This window comes from Lynx canadensis, chromosome D3, assembly GCF_007474595.2.
Source record: "Lynx canadensis isolate LIC74 chromosome D3, mLynCan4.pri.v2, whole genome shotgun sequence".
Taxonomy (NCBI): domain Eukaryota; kingdom Metazoa; phylum Chordata; class Mammalia; order Carnivora; family Felidae; genus Lynx; species Lynx canadensis.
Genome location: NC_044314.2, coordinates 79,356,604 through 79,372,216, shown reverse-complemented (window position 1 = coordinate 79,372,216; position 15,613 = coordinate 79,356,604). Strand labels below are relative to the sequence as shown.

The following is a 15,613-nucleotide window of genomic DNA, read 5'->3' as shown; positions in this document are numbered from 1 at the left end:
AACATGAATCTTTTTGTGGAACGATGACTCCCAAATCCATAACTGACCCCTGATTCCAAGCAGGAATATGCAAGTAAGTATACAGGGAAATGCGGAAGGCTGCGAGCATGGGCCAGGAGGTTGCCGGGGGAATACAGGGAAGGATGCAATGGGAGGGGAGGATGAGATGCGGAAAGAGACGGGGTAGGAAGAGGTACCAAGACGAACTTGGGTTTGAAAGGGGAAAAAGGGGGAAAAAAAGTTTACATGAACACATAGAGTCATGCATTGAAGAGTTTACATATATGTATGTGGGTCCATATAATTTTTTTTTTTTTAGGTAAGTCATGGTTTCTTCAGCTGTCATATCAGAGCAGCACCTATCCCCAGGGTGGCTGTGAGTGTTGAACAAATTCAGGCAGAAGGGCAGGGCCAGGCCCAGGACCTGGGAACACGACTTCATCCCCTCCCCTCCTGGGAATGCCCTAGTACACTGGCCTGCTCCCAGTCCCCTTCAGCTAGTCCTGCCTTCCCAACCACTGAAAGGTTTTATTATTTAAAAGAAATTTTTTTTCTAATTTTTTTTTATTTTTGAGAGAGACAGAATGTGAGCAGGAGAGGGGCAGAGAAAGAGAGGGAGACACGGAATCCGAAGCAGGCTCCAGGCTCTGAGCACAGAGCCCGAGGCGGGGCTCGAACTCACAAACCGCGAGATCATGACCTGAGCCGAAGTCGGATGCTCAACCCACAAAGCCACCCAGGAGCCCCTAACCACTGAAAGACTTTCAAGTCTCTTCAAGAACCTTCCTTATGTGGTGGCAACAAGCTGCCTCAGGATGCATTAACAATGGCGCCACCTTGGAGGAGCCTTCCCAGGCAGCAGACCTATCTTATGACTTCACGTTCCACAGCCAAGGGCAGAAACTGCCAGAGTTCTCTTGGTGACCAGATGCCCCTGGATAAGGACACCACAAGCACCTCCTTGGCTGTTTGACAAGTCAGTGGGCTCGTTTCTTTTCTTTAATGTTTTTATTTATTTTTGACAGAGAGAGAGAAACAGAGCATGAGCAGGGGAGGGGCAGAGAGAGAGGGAGACACAGAATCTGAAACAAGCTCCGCGGGGCTCGAACTCACAGACCACGAGATCATGACCTGAGCTGAAGTCGGACGCTCAACCGACTGAGCCACCGAGGCGCCCCCAGCAGGCTTGTTTCTAAGAGGGCAGGAGTAGCTCATGGTTGTGGGGAGCTGGCCCTGTCACGGCTGAGGCAGGAATACCGGTCCCTCTGCGTTATCAGGGATGAACACCCTCTTCATCAACTGTCCACGTCGCCATTTCCTCCCTCCAGCCCCCGAATCCCTGCCCATGTGGGGAAGAAGTGGCCTGGAGATAAATTCCCCTTCCCTATGTCACCTTTCCAGTTAAAGCTCAATACTGGAGATGTATGGAATTCTTTGCTGGGCCACCTCTGTATGTGGTTCTGCTCACAGCAAAATTCCACAAAAGTTGACCCTCTCAAGTCTAAGAGATTTCCTCTAGGCAAAGATTTCGCTTCACAGAGAAACATGATTTCTGACAGGAAGTATCCCACACGGAGGACTTCTAGATCTGTGGTTCCTAACCTGGGGAGACTCTGCCCTTCACATGGACAGGGCGTGGTGTCTGGAGACATTTTGGTTGTCAGAACAAGAAAAGGTGCACCTGGTATCTAATGGGTAGGGGTCAGGGGTGCTGCTCAACTCCCAGAACGCACAGGACGGCCTGGAACAAAGAATTATCATGCACAGGGGCGCCTGGGTGGCTAAGCCAGTTAAGCGTCCAACTTAGGCTCAGGTCATGATCTCGCAGTTCATGGGTTCAAGCCCTAAGTCAGGCTCTGTGCTGACAGCTCAGAGCCTGGAGCCTGCAGCCTGCTTTGGATTCTGTGTCTCCCTCTCTCTCTTCCTCTCTGCCCCTCTCCTGCTTGTGCTCTCTCTCTCTCTCTCTCAAAAATAAACCTTAAAAAAAAACAAAACCGAAAGAATTACTGTGCCCAAAATGTCAATGATGCCGTGGTTGAGAAAACCTATGCTGTATCATGTATTTTCAATAGGGGTGGAGTCTTACTTTTTTTATGTGCACAGATACGCACTCAGTGCCTAAGTAAATGGTATATTCTCAATACTAGTATTTCATGGGGATGAGGAAGGTTAGGAAAAAATGTCTTAAAAGACCCCTTAGGAAAACTGGTTGAGAAACACTGTTCTAGATAAAGGTGACATGGGTCACGTGGAGAAAGGAGCAAATATGGTTATCTGCGGAGCCGCTCGGTGGTGCCATCACCTCCATACCATGTTTGTTCAGGTCCCAGATGCGAAGAGTCTTATCCCGAGATGCTGACACCAAAATCAAACTGCCGCTGGGCGTGAAGCTTAGATCTCTCACAACATCTTGGTGGCCAGAAAGATTCAAAAGCAGGAGCCCTGGCGTGGGAGCAGGAGCAGTCAGTCAGTGGGAAGGAGGAGGCACCCGGTCTGCTGGTCACAGCCACACCCCTCAGCCGGCTGGGGGCCTGGCGGCCCCCGTGATCCCTGATGAGAACATGCACACCCAGACCCTGTCAAGGGCAGAAATGACCTACCTGTCTGCACCTCCCAAATCTTGATCTGCCCATCATTGAGTCCTGTAGCGAGGATCAGGCAAGAGATGTCTGGCACCTGGGGATGGTGGCGTGCCCAGAGCTTCCTGCTGGGTGGAGAAGGCCACGGGCTGAAGGCCAAACCCCAGACAATCTGCCCACAGTCCAGAGTCTTCTCCTTTGGGCTGCCTCGCCCTTTTGTGTCATTTTTGCTGCTCCGGCTTTTGGCTTCAAACCCTTTAGGGATGCTGGAGGAAGCAGAGATCCCTTCATGAGTCTAAAATTGTCACCAAGGCAACCAACCAACTTCTCATTTTAGGGTATCTGAGACATTAAAGTTCTAGAAACAAACTGGCCTTCCGTGAATTCTGGCATGACTTTTCATTTCTTTTTAGAATCCATGTAACAGAGAGTTCATTAGCCTTGGTTCATCCCATTTGTGATAGCCCTGCAACGGGGTGACCTGCCTTGTGGGATAACTAGATCACAGTAGCCCCAGGGAGCCATACGCTTCCTCAGAAAGTTCTCTCGGGTTTGGTGCGTGGAAGGAAAGATGCACTCAGTGTTTCCCATGAGGAAGAAGGCATGCCGTAGCTTTGGAAGTAGGACAGATCTTAGAACTTGAATACCCATCTGCTGCTTCCCTGCCTGATGAGCCCCTTTATCTCGAGCTTAGAAAGCCCCAAGGAGCGGGAAAATAAACCCTCTTCCGACCAACACAGTTTGCTTGGTACACGCTGATTTCCACCTTCACTCGCTTTGTGTTCCAACCAATCAGTGAGGCTCTTTCGCTTACCTCTCTGACGGTATGCCAAGCACAGGAACCGACCAGTGAGGTGATCAAGGAGAGAAAGAGCCCACCGAATTGTGCAGAACTGCACTGACCTCAAAGATCCCGTGGCCGGACCCCCTGCTTTTACCTTCTACTTGACGGTAAAACACAGGCCCAGATGAGTCACAGAAGACGCAGGCCCCGCCCACCATTCCCCCCAGTAGACACCACCTCACGGGCTTGAGAAGTTGGACAGCCCCGGGGGTTCAGCCCCCAACATCAAAGTTTCCCATCTGCAGTATACTTTATCAGTGCAAGTGTTAAGTCCTACCTTTCTGGGTGGCCCTGACCATACTCCGGGCATACCAAACTGGGGGAAATGGAGATGAGGAAGCTGGAACTCCATTCCACGAAAAATCCCATACTCAGCGTATACATAACAGGATGTCTTTATGTATTAGATTTGTTCCCCCAAAGCTGTAAGCAAATCATATTTTTGCCAAGTGTGTGGTTGAAATCTATTACAAACTTTTCACTAAGCTCACCTGTAAAATTAGAAGGGAGGAGATGGAATTGAGGCAAACATAGGCTCCTCCAGCTCTAAAACTCTATTAGTTGAAATCAGAGGTTGGCAAACTATGCCCAGGCCAGCAATCTGCTTTCAGAGACGAAGTTTTATCGGAAACCACCACATTCATTCCTTCACATACCATCAATGGCTGCTTTCCGCTGTTAACGGCAGAGCTGAGTGGTCTCGACAGAGACCGTATGGCCCCCAAAGCCAAAAATATTTAACATCTGCGCCTTCACAGTAAAAGTCTGCTGACCCCAGGTCTCAATGGCCAATGCAGTTTGAAAACCTGTCGTCCTGACAAACATCTGAATGTGATAATGTCTTCTCGACTGACCCTGCTCAACCCACACGCTTTGTAGACCTGCCTGGCCCAGGCACAGGGGCCTGAGTCTGCCATCCAGGGAAGCACAGAAAAGGCAAGACGCAGGGAAAGCTTTATAGGACACCCGGGAACCACCGAAGTTCCATTTGTTTTATTTTTTTACAGAATCCTAATTTTTGCCTTTGAATTAAGGAATAATCTGTAGTAGCTATTTTATTCCAAAGGAATTAAGGCATATCTGCACATTTTTTAAAAAATGTTTATTTTTTGAGAGAGAGGAAAACAGAGTGTGAACAGGGGAGGGTCAGAGAGAGAGGGAGACATAGAATCCAAAGCGAGATCCAGGGCTCAAACTCAGGACCATGAGATCATAACCTGAGCCGAAGTCGGACACTTAACTGACTGAGCCACCCAGGCGCCCCAAGGCATATCTGCAGATTAATTCATTTAAGTGTCATAAATTTACTTTCTCTCTTTTTTTTTTTTTTTAAATGTACTTTCTCTAGAAAGAGATACTGGGGCACCTGGATGGCTCAGTTGGTTAAGCGTCTGACTTGGCTCAGGTCATGATCTCGCAGTTTGTGTGTTCGAGCCCCACCTCAGGCTTTGTGCTAACAGCTCGGAGCCTGGAGCTTGCTTCGGATTCTGTGTCTCCTCCTCTCTCTCCCTCTCCCATGCTCATGCTCTGTCTCTGTCTCTCAATAATAAATAAAACGTTAAAAAAAATTTTTTTACATTAAAAAAAGAATGAGGATAGATTTTCCAGGTAAAGGAGCTTGGGACAGGGCCTTCTGTGGAGAACAGGAAGGAACACAGTGGTGCTGAGAGGTGTGATCGGTGCACACTGAGGGCGGGGGGGCCGCACAGTGGAGAGCAAGCACCCTCCTGTGCATCCCTGTCAGTGCCTGGCCGCATTGTTTGACTCTCATCCCACTACCGTGAGGACCCACTGGAATTGTGTAAGCAGCTACGGGACCTAATCAGACCTGTGTTTGAGAAGAATGGAGGAGAGGAGCTGAAGACAGGGAGAGACCATTCATCTGCCAGACCTGTTCTGGAGTCCCGTGGTACAGCAGGGAACCATGCCCTCAAGGACCTGACATTTTAGTTGAGAGAGAATGAAAAAAAAATTATGTACATACACATGTATGTGTGTATATATATATGTGTGTGTGTGCATGTGTATGTATACACACATACATACACACACGCACACATACGGCATATGTCAGATTTTGAGAGGTACAAGAGAAAAAGGCCAGGATAGAAGAATGAATTGCTGAGTAAATAAAAGGGGGCTTAATCCTGGGTATGGGCAGACGCTAAAGTCAGGAGCAAGGAGGAAGTATCCTCAGGGATGGGGGAGACAGGAAACAGAGCTAAAAAGTCCTAAACCGGGCCTGGCTTAGAGCTTTATCATTCAAAAAAAAATTTTTTTAAGAGAGCACATGCACATGGGTGAGTGGCAGAGGGAGGGAGGGGGAAAGAGAGAGGGAGGGAATCTTAAGCAGGCTCCATGGTCAGCACTGAGATCGACACGGGGCAATATCCTACAACCCTTGGCTCATGACCTGAGCTGAAATTAAGAGTTGGACACTCGGGGTGCCTGGGTGGCTTAGTCGGTTGGGCGACCGACTTTGGCCCAGGTCATGATTGTGCAGTTCGTGAGTTCGAGCCCCGCATCAGGCTCTGTGCTGACAGCTCAGAGCCTGGAGCCTGCTTCAGATTCTGTGTCTCCTCCTCTCTCTGCCTCTCTGATGCTCATGCTCTGTCTCTCTCTGTCTCTTAATAATAAATAAAATGTTGGGGTACCTGGGTGGCTCAATCGGTTAAGTGGCTGACTTCGGCTCAGGTCATGATCTCGCGGTCGGTGAGTTCGAGCCCCGCGCTGGGCTCTGTGCTGACAGCTCAGAGCCTGGAGCCTGTTTCAGATTCCGTGTCTCCCTCTCTCTGACCCTCCCCTGTTCATGCTCTGTCTCTCTTTGTCTCAAAAATAAATAAACGTAAAAAAAAAATTTTTTTTTAAATAAAAAAATAAAATGTTAAAAAAAAAAATTAGAAAGAGATACTAAGACCTCTATCATGGGGTCACAAAATCTGGGGCAGAACTAGAACTTAAGTCTTGGGTATCCAAGCCTACTACTCAACAGATCCCCTGGACTTTGGAGTTTGCCACTGAATCAACTCCCTTGAGTTACATGGGGCGGGGGGGGGGGGGGGGGGGGGGGGGGGGTGGGGGGGGGGGTGGAGGTGGTGCATGCATAGGGAGGGGATGGCTAGCGGCAAGGGAGGGTCATAGGGGGAATTTAACTTCACTGCTTCTAAAAACTTTATTTCTAAAATTATTAAAATACAATTCTCTGGTTAGTATCGATTATTTGCTCAATACCAAAGGTGCTATTAATTTTTTTTAATGTGTAACAATCCAAACAAGAATACAAAGACCTCAGAGTTCCCCTTTTAAAGGACTTTAAGAATATCAATTATTTTAAATTATAAAAATAATAGAGAACTATGGGAAAAATTTGGAAGGGAGACAAATAAAATAAAAATTACCTATAATCCTAACACCACTCTAACCAGAGTAAACATTTCAGATCAGTTTTTATTTACGTGTATGTACGTACATTAAAAAAATTTTTTTTCTTTAACGTTTATTCATTTTTGACAGAGAGAGACAGAGTGTGAGTGGGGGAGGGACAGAGAGAGGGAGAGGGAGACACGGAATCCAAAGCAGGCTCCGGCTCTGAGCTGTCAGCACAGAGCCCGACACGGGGCTCAAACTCACAAACTGCGAGATCACGACCTGAGCCGAAGTTGGCCGCTTAACCGACTGAGCCACCCAGGCAACCCCACATTTTTTAAAGACAAATTTGGGACCATATTACATATACGGTTTTATAGCTTACTTTTTTCAGTAAACCTTCCTTATATTATTAAGCATTATCCTAAGTTACTATTCTTCACAATGTGTGATTTTTCCCTAAAACAAGTAACTTCTCATTTAACATACTAAACAATAACATTTCTCTCATTATATTTAAAGAACAGAGACACAAAAAGGATTAATACTCCGATTTCCGTTTTCCTAAGTTCATACTAGAAGGATATATTTACCTGTGGTAATGTAGATGTTTGGACAGGAGTGATTTTTGGAAAAAGTTTCCATTTTTATGCTTTTTTAAAAAATTCTTTTTCTGACTAAATTCGTACCGGACTGGATATACAGTTGAGTCTCTTACATTTACAGTAGGAGCTCAATAAGAAAAAAGAATGGCTTTGGCATTCTCATGAAACTGACTACACAGAAGAAACTGAATATCATGATTAAAGCAAAAAAATCTCTCATGGCTGCAAAAAATACCCTATAGCAACGCCATAAGTTCCTGTACCATCCTCTCATCACTGGATTTTAAGGGATTTCTGTTTTGTCACTACTACAGAACCAACTCCGTGACAAAAATCAGCGTATGTAAATAAAAAGAGATGACCCCATATCCCAGATCCCTGGTAGCCGGAGAACAGTTTCAAGGTCCTTGATGCATCCTGCCAAACAGCCAAATGGACATCCCTCAAACCCAGCAGCGTGCAGAGGACCGTCTCAGCGAGTTCTCTTCGGCGGTGCCTGTCATCAAGGCAAGGAGCTTCAGACTCCACTTAGCAAACATTAAATGTTAAATCTAACGCGCGATGTGAAGAAACGCCTAATACAAAACAAATGAGACCCTCAAGGGCAGGGGCCTTGCTGGGTTTCTTTCAGGATTCTCAGACCCTGGCTCGGTGTGAGGCCAAAAAAGATTTCCAACAATACTGGCTGAATAAATAAAGGCAGACATGGAACTGCCCTGCCACAAATGAGAAAATGCAGATGCTGGACCCTTTGACCAGGCGCTCACAGCATTCGGATGCTGGGACCTGTCCAACCCCACAGAAAGAAACTAGTTAACATCAGAAAAAAACCAAACACCCAATTTAAAAATGGGCAGGGGCACCTGGGTGGCTCACTCGGTTGAGCAACAGACTTCAGCTCAAGTCATGATCCCAGAGTCATGAGTTCGAGCCCCACATCGGGCTCACTGCTGTCGGCACAAAGCCCGCTTCAGATTCTCTGTCCCCCTTTGTCTGCCCCTCCCCCACTTGCACTCTCTCAAAAATAAATAAACAACTCAAAGCAAAATGGGCAAAGAATGTGTATGGACATTTCTCCAAAGAAGATTTGCGATGGATCAAGAAGCATAAGGAAAAAAAAAAAAAAAAGCGTAAGTAAAGGTGCTTGGCGTCAGAAGCCATCGGGAAATGCAAATCCAAACAATGAGTTGCCACTTCCTGCCCCGCCAGGACGGCTATGCCACAATCAGAAAGACAGACAAGTGTTGGTGAGGATGGGGAAATAACACATTGCTGGTGGGACTGCAGAATGTTACAGCCCCCCTGCTCAACAGTCTGACTGTTTCTAATGCAGCGAAACACTGAAAGCATACGTCCACGCCAAAACCTACACACAAATGTTCACAGCAGCATCATTCCTAATAGCCAGAAAGGGAAAGCCACCTAAGTGTCTCCCAATGGACAGATTATACACAAAATGTGCCGTCTCCACATTATGGAGTATTATCTGGCAATAAAAGGAAAGGAAATACGGATACGTGCTGTAACACGGATAACTGAAAACAAGATCCTAAATGCGAGAAAGCAGTCAGAAAAGACTACACGGTGTACAATTCAATTTATGTGAGATGTCCAGGAGAAGCAAACGTGTAAAGACAGAAAGTGGATTAGCGGCTGCTCGGGGCTGGAGAACAGAGTGAGACTGGAGGATGACAACTAAGGGATGTGGGCTCTCTCTCTGGGGCAAGGACAGTGGTTTTGAGATTGATAGTGGTGATGGTTGCACAACTCCGTCAATCTACTGGAAACCACTGAACTGTACTCTTTAGATGGGCAGATTGTATGCTGGGTAAATTACAGCTCACTAAAGCTGTTAAAAAATGACAGTACGGATAACATCATCTCCACTGGATTGATTTTCACACATACCAAACGTGAGGGGGCTCCAGAAACCCCAATGATCAATTCCTGGTTTTCAGCCACTCCCTCTCTCCTGCTCCTGGGCAGGGAGACCCACAAAGGGTAGGGAGTCATCTGGGAAAGCACTCTCAAGTTCCCCACCGTGAGGACTCCCTCGCTCCTCTGGGTCTGGGTACGACAGAACTTACAAGTGCTCCTCCAGCGGCCAGGGGATCAGCTTGACGATGCAGTGTCCTTGAGACCACGCGAACCACGAACCATCTGGGGAGAAGGCCACGCTCCAGGTTTCGCAGCTCGACTTCCAATCGAACTGGTGGGGACGCCCGGGCTTGAGCTCAGCCAGCAGCAGCGGTTCCTCTGAGACGGGAGACAGCATGCTTCAGACAAACACCCTCACTTCCCCGGGAAAGTGGGGAGCCGGGCTCCGGACCGCCCCGCTGACTCAGACCCAGGAAAGCCGCGGTCTCCCCAAGGCAATGGGTGATATTCTGGATTCCGGGAGGGAGTTGTCATTTAAATGACCTGCGGCAATAGCAGTAGCCACAGGCCACATTCCAGTGCGGTTACTCAGTTCTGGCACTGGCCACCGCTGGTTAACCGTGACTCACAGTAACCTTTGTGCCAGTGAACCCAGTGAATGGAGGCCTCGTTTTCCTATGAATGCTCGAAGAGGAAGAAAGAGGAGAGATGGACCAGGCTGGACCACGCTAGCTAGACAGTGCAGATCAGGAGGCCTTCAAATGTATTTAAAGTCTCCTTAAAAGAACCTGCCACTGGGAAGCAGGTGAAAGAAGGAATATCCGACACGAGAAGGTTCCCTCTCATTCACCAGCATCCTCCCCATCGCAGAGGTTAAAATGTTCAGCGCTTGCCCAGCTTCCTGCCGCTCAGACCTCTTGATCTGGCCTTCCATTTCCATCTCCAGTCTGTTCTGGTTTTAAACCTTCATCCCATCTTGCCCAGATCTTTTACAAGACTCTCCTGATTTTCCTCCCCGCCCCAGGGAACTCCGCTAAAGCTGAAACACACATCACATCAGGACATTTCTCTCAAACACATTCCAGGCTCCCACCTGTGTACACAGAACAGCAGTGGAGCCTGGGCCTTGAACCCCAGACCACCGGCCCCGCCTCCTTTCCATGACCTCTGGCCACACGAGTCTCACCTGGCCAGGCCCCACACAGCTCACTGGTATGCACACCTGAGCTTCTGAGAATCCCTAGCACACATCCCTATCTCTATGATCTCTACTAAAGAGGAAGTGAGTCCCACCCTGCCGACTTCATTCTCTCCTATAGTTTACTAATTTCCTTCTGTTCCACCCTCCACCAGGATTTAAGCGCCCTTGTTCAAACACCAAAAGAAGTTCATTTTCATTTCTCTCAGGGCCCCAGCACAGTGCCTTGTGAACAGCACATGCTGCGCTGGTGTTTCTTCCTCCACCTGAAGGGCATTTCCTAGTTCAAGCCTCTACTCCAGAGGAAGGTTCTCAATGGAAGCTCGTAAGCTAAAGGCATTCAGAATTGATTTTCTGACTACTAATTATGATTATGATATATACTAATATAAAAACTGGCTTCCACTCCGAATGAGGTCATTTCCTGATGTCTATGTTCCACTTCACTAGTTTCAAGACCTTGACCCTTTTTATACCTGTTACCAGATAGATACTGATTTAAACCGCCTCTATTTCATATATTTTAGGAGACATCTTTATAGGTCTTTTCACATATATGACCACTGAAATCAGGATATATCCTACAAACGGTGAATTTTTATAGCTAAATAGGCAGCATTTTTTCTCAGTGATACATATGAACCTTGGTATCTTGTGTTCAATGAAACGGGTGGTAAACGTACACACAGAGAGATGCATGTCTGTATACATAGAATATCTCCTGGTATATGCATTATAGATGTGGGTATGATCTTGTGTTATAAAATAAATGTGCTGCTGAAGATTCTCTCTTTAAATAGCATTTTAATCATATCAAGCCTTTGGTGGCTTTGCTATTTAAAGAAAATTTAAGAAGTTTCCTTTGCAAAGAGAATAGTCATTTCCTGAGGTTCTATGTATAAATCTAGGTTTTAATACATTGGGTCTGTCTAAACTGTTATTTGTATAGGTAATTCCTCCTAGAAATCTGTCCGTGAGATCTTTTCATCTACACAAGTACTGGTCTACGGGAGCATATTCCTTTGGATGGGACTATCTGCATGGTAAGAAGTTACTTTATATTTTAAATCCGAAACCAGTCTCTCAATGTTACCCAGCCACCCCCTGTGGTGTTGTCTTCATTCTCATTATTCCTGGATATTTTCTTGTGGTGGCCTGGCCCTAATCTCTGTCAATGCTTCCTTCCCGTAATCCAGCGGTTCTCGACGGATTTTGCCCCCTGGGGACAACGTGGCGCTGTCTGGAGACATTTTGGCTGTCATGATTGGGGGTGGTGCTACTGGTATCTAATGAACAGAAGCTGCGGAGGCTGCCAAGCATCCTCCGGTGCACAAGACAGCCCCACAACTAAGGACTATCTCGCTTAAAATGTCGGGAGAGCGAAGGTGGAACAACCTGGATGTCATCGACTGATGCGGAGGCACATTCTTTCCTGTTAGACGGAAACGTCTCTATCCCACCCTGATAATATTCACACTTGGGTCACTTCTCCCACAACCTGCACTGTGGAGGCTTTGCACAATATAAAAAGGGGTCCCCCTTGACTCCTTTTCTTTCCTTCCCAAACCAAATCCATTAACTAGTTTTATCAGGGCTGTTTCCAAAACACTTGGCAAACCTAACTTCTCTATCTCCATGGCTACTATTCTAATCTATGCAAACCATTTCATCAACATCACCTCTCGCCGAGCAGTCTTCCAACTGCTCTCCTAGCTTCCACTCTGGCTCCCGCCATCCATTCTCCTCACTTCCTAGAGTGATCAGTTTCAGCCACTCTTAAAAATTCAAACTCCTTACTGTGCCCTTAAAGTCCTATATAACCTGGCCCCTTGCCTTCAACCCCACCTGGGCTTATGACTCTCCTCTCCCTGCCCCTGACTCCAGCCTTCACTCACCCCTTCACAGTGCCCAATTAGTTCCGAACTCAGGGCCTTTGCACCAGCTGGTCTCTTCGCCTGGAATGCCCTTCCATGACTGGCCCTTCTCTTCATTCAGTCTTGGCTCAAATAACAACTCCTTAGAGCGCTCTTCTCTGCCCCAAGTCAATCTCCTTCACAACTCCTCAACATCGTGTTCTTTATAGCACAATCACCACGATGAGGAGTATCTGTCTCCCCTCAACCAGGACACCAACTCCATGCTAAAAGGGACCTTGTATGTTTCTCTTCAGTGCGTAGCGGAGTTCCTGGCAGAGAGTAGGCAGTCAGTCAGTATTTGCTGAAAAAAATATATGTGGTATACCTCTTTAAATATAAACAAAATGAAGCCCCTTAAAGTATTATGATGCTTGTGCCAAACATTTCATACGAAATGCTTCTTAAACATGAGCCATACCCAGATTTCACACTCTATTTCTGTGATATGGAGATTTAATCTCCTGCTATTTCAGGCTCAGGAATCCAGGAGCCAAAAGAAGAAAAGAACTCACTGACTCCTATCTCTTCGTTTCTAGAGTTAAAGAAATTCTGAAGGGGAGTCTGAACCCAAACTAAACTTGGCTGCTGGGGGAGAAAAGCCATAATTAGTGCAGAATTTAAAAAGCAAAACAAAACAAAAAGACCCCCACAAAAACAAAAAACAGAGCCGAGAGGATCCAGCTCTCATCCGGGATTGCACCTGCCGTGGCCCTTCTTAGTGAAAAGGCCCATGGATCAGGGTTTTTGTACATCCCATCATTGGGATGTACTTGGACAAACAGACTGAATGGAAAGATACTTATTATGGGCTGCTTCTGTGCAAGGAGATTCACCTGAGCACAGACAAGAAAGCTAGGATTCCAGCCAGCGGGAAGCTTGCTGGTTTGTCCAGCCTTGCGATCTTGACATTAGCTGTTCCCTGGGCCTGGAAAACAGCCTGGCAGGCCCCAGATCTTTGCCTGCTGCATCCTACCATTCAGGGGCTCAGTGTCAATGTCACATTCTGAGACCTTCCTGGTCTTACTATCGGTCAGTCTCTTTCCGTTCACCCCATTTAATTTTATGGGCACCACTCACTCATCTTTTCTTGATTGTTTACTTGTTTTCATGTATTCACTGCCTCTCTTCCCCACCCACACCCCAAACTTGCCTATCTGCTCGCTATTGAGCTGTACTGTCCAATACAGTAACTACTAGCCACAGTTGACCACTGACCAGCTGAAATATGCCAAGTCCGAATTAAGATGGGCTGTTAAGTATATAACATACACCAGATTTTGAACTTAGCACCAAAAAAAAAAAAAAACCTAAAATAAATCAATAATCATGTTGACATGATATATTTTAGATATCCTGGATTGACACATACAATTTTAAAATTGGTTTCACTTTTTTTTCACGCAGGTACTAGAACATTCTAAATTACAGATGTGGCATTATATTTCTATCGGTCAGTGCTGGCCTAGAGAATGCCTGGCACACAGTAGATACTCAATAAATATTTGTCGAAAGAATAAGTGAATTCTAACCACTGCTCTGAAGATATCTACTGTTGTCCATTGTAATCCCATTACAATGGGCTTTATTCAGTTTCAAAAGAACATAAAACTCTCTAGCCTTTTTTTTTTTTTAACAGTAACTTGGCAGCTCTCAACAGCTCTGCCCACACCCCAAAACACAGTCGTCAATCATCAGGAAAAACTCAGAACTGGAAACAGATTCCAGCTAAAAAGGGAGACTAACTACAGATCGCTTTCAGTTTTAAGTATAAGGAGTCAATGGAAACAACAGCGCAAGCTATAAAAAGATTCACATAAGATTCAGACAAACAGTACGGGCCATTTAAAAAGTGGTAACACACCCACTGAAAAGAAAGCCCTTATCTGGATGGGAAGGCAGAGAGAGCTGCCTCTACACCTTTTACTGAATGCCTGACTGCGGCAAACAAAGAAATGTCATTTCCCAAATTAAAAAAAGTTACACCACCCCAGGGAATACCCTGATTTGAACCTACCCACCCACAATCCCTGGCTCCATCAAACAAGCCTGGGAAACACAAACATCAACAATCAGAATTCTCCAGACCAAGAAGAAGCGTGAACTTCACTGGAAGAATACCAAGAGGTTCTGGAACAAATTCTGAACCCTAGGCCTTGACCCTTTCTGAGAATTTTCTCTAAAGACACTGCCTTTAAGCACGGGGGTATATATTCAAGAGTTGGAACTCCCAGAATAAACCTCAAGCCCACCCCAAATTTCTGTACAGGTGGGGTTTAAAGGCAAGGTGGGTGGAAGGGAGGAGATGGAGGGATAACCTGGAGGTTTTGCCTTCGCGAAACAAGCACACATAACAAGCACTCCGAGATTACGTGTTCATTTGGACTGACTCTCCAAGTGTATCTGATATTCTCAGACTTCCACACCGTCTTCTGATGACAGCTGTTAACAAGGGTAGAAGCATGAACCTCACCCATCAGTATTTCCTACACTTGCCCTATCAAACACGCCAGCAAGGATCAACATCCCCAGCCCCACCCCACCTCTACCAATCAGTCTCCACCGGGAGAGGCTCGCAATAAATTTTCTTAATAGGGACCCCAGACCCCATTCTTATGACTATGCAAGTTTGGGAAGCTCCCAACCACCCGCTGGGGCACGTGCTATTATTACCCCATTTTGCAGATACAAAACAGACTCGAGTTATGCGGTCCGTCCAAGAGCACACTGCTCGTAAGGGGCAGAGCGGACTCCCATCCAGACCTGCGTCACCTGGCACCTGGGCACCCACCCCCCCTGGGTATCACCCCCCCCCAGGGCCTGGCGAACCCCCGCGTTCTCCCTGGGCATAGGCGTCGGGCCTCGGGAGCCCCCACTGTCCTGGGGGACGGGGATCCCCGGCACGCAATGGCCCGTGCTCCTCGGGTCGCTTCGGCGGCGGGCGGGAGACCGGGTGGCGGCCGCTGACAGCGAAAGTGAAACAAAGCTGGGCGCCGGGCGCGCCCCCAGCCGCCTGCCCGCGCGGACCGCCCAGGCCCCGCGCCCCCCGCCGCGCCCCTCCCACGGCCGAGCCCGCGCCCCCGCCCGCCCCCGGGGAGAACGGCCCCGGCCCCGCCCGGAGGGAAGCCGCGCACCCCAACCCCGCTCACCTCCGGCCTCCATGGAGGACGCGTGCGGCCCCGCGGCAGGCGGCGGGCGCCTCAGCCCCCCGGGCCGCCGGCCCTCATACC

At 47.5% G+C, this 15,613-nt stretch overlaps 1 protein-coding gene across 2 annotated transcripts in view; it reads right to left on the bottom strand.

Annotated features, from left to right (window-relative positions):
• Window positions 1–15,613, bottom strand: part of WSB2 (WD repeat and SOCS box containing 2) — a 22,748-nt gene extending 7,135 nt beyond the window's left edge. The window contains exons 1-4 of one of the 2 annotated variants that reach the window (XM_030335999.1): window positions 15,533–15,613; window positions 9,482–9,650; window positions 2,601–2,845; window positions 2,311–2,442 (exon numbers count right to left, since the gene is read on the bottom strand). In XM_030335999.1, coding sequence (XP_030191859.1) covers window positions 2,311–2,442; window positions 2,601–2,845; window positions 9,482–9,650; window positions 15,533–15,545 — 559 coding nt within the window. In that variant the 5' untranslated portion in view covers window positions 15,546–15,613. Of the gene's footprint in view, window positions 1–2,310; window positions 2,443–2,600; window positions 2,846–9,481; window positions 9,685–15,532 lie in introns of those variants that run through there. The other variant, XM_030335998.1, reaches the window with a different exon arrangement.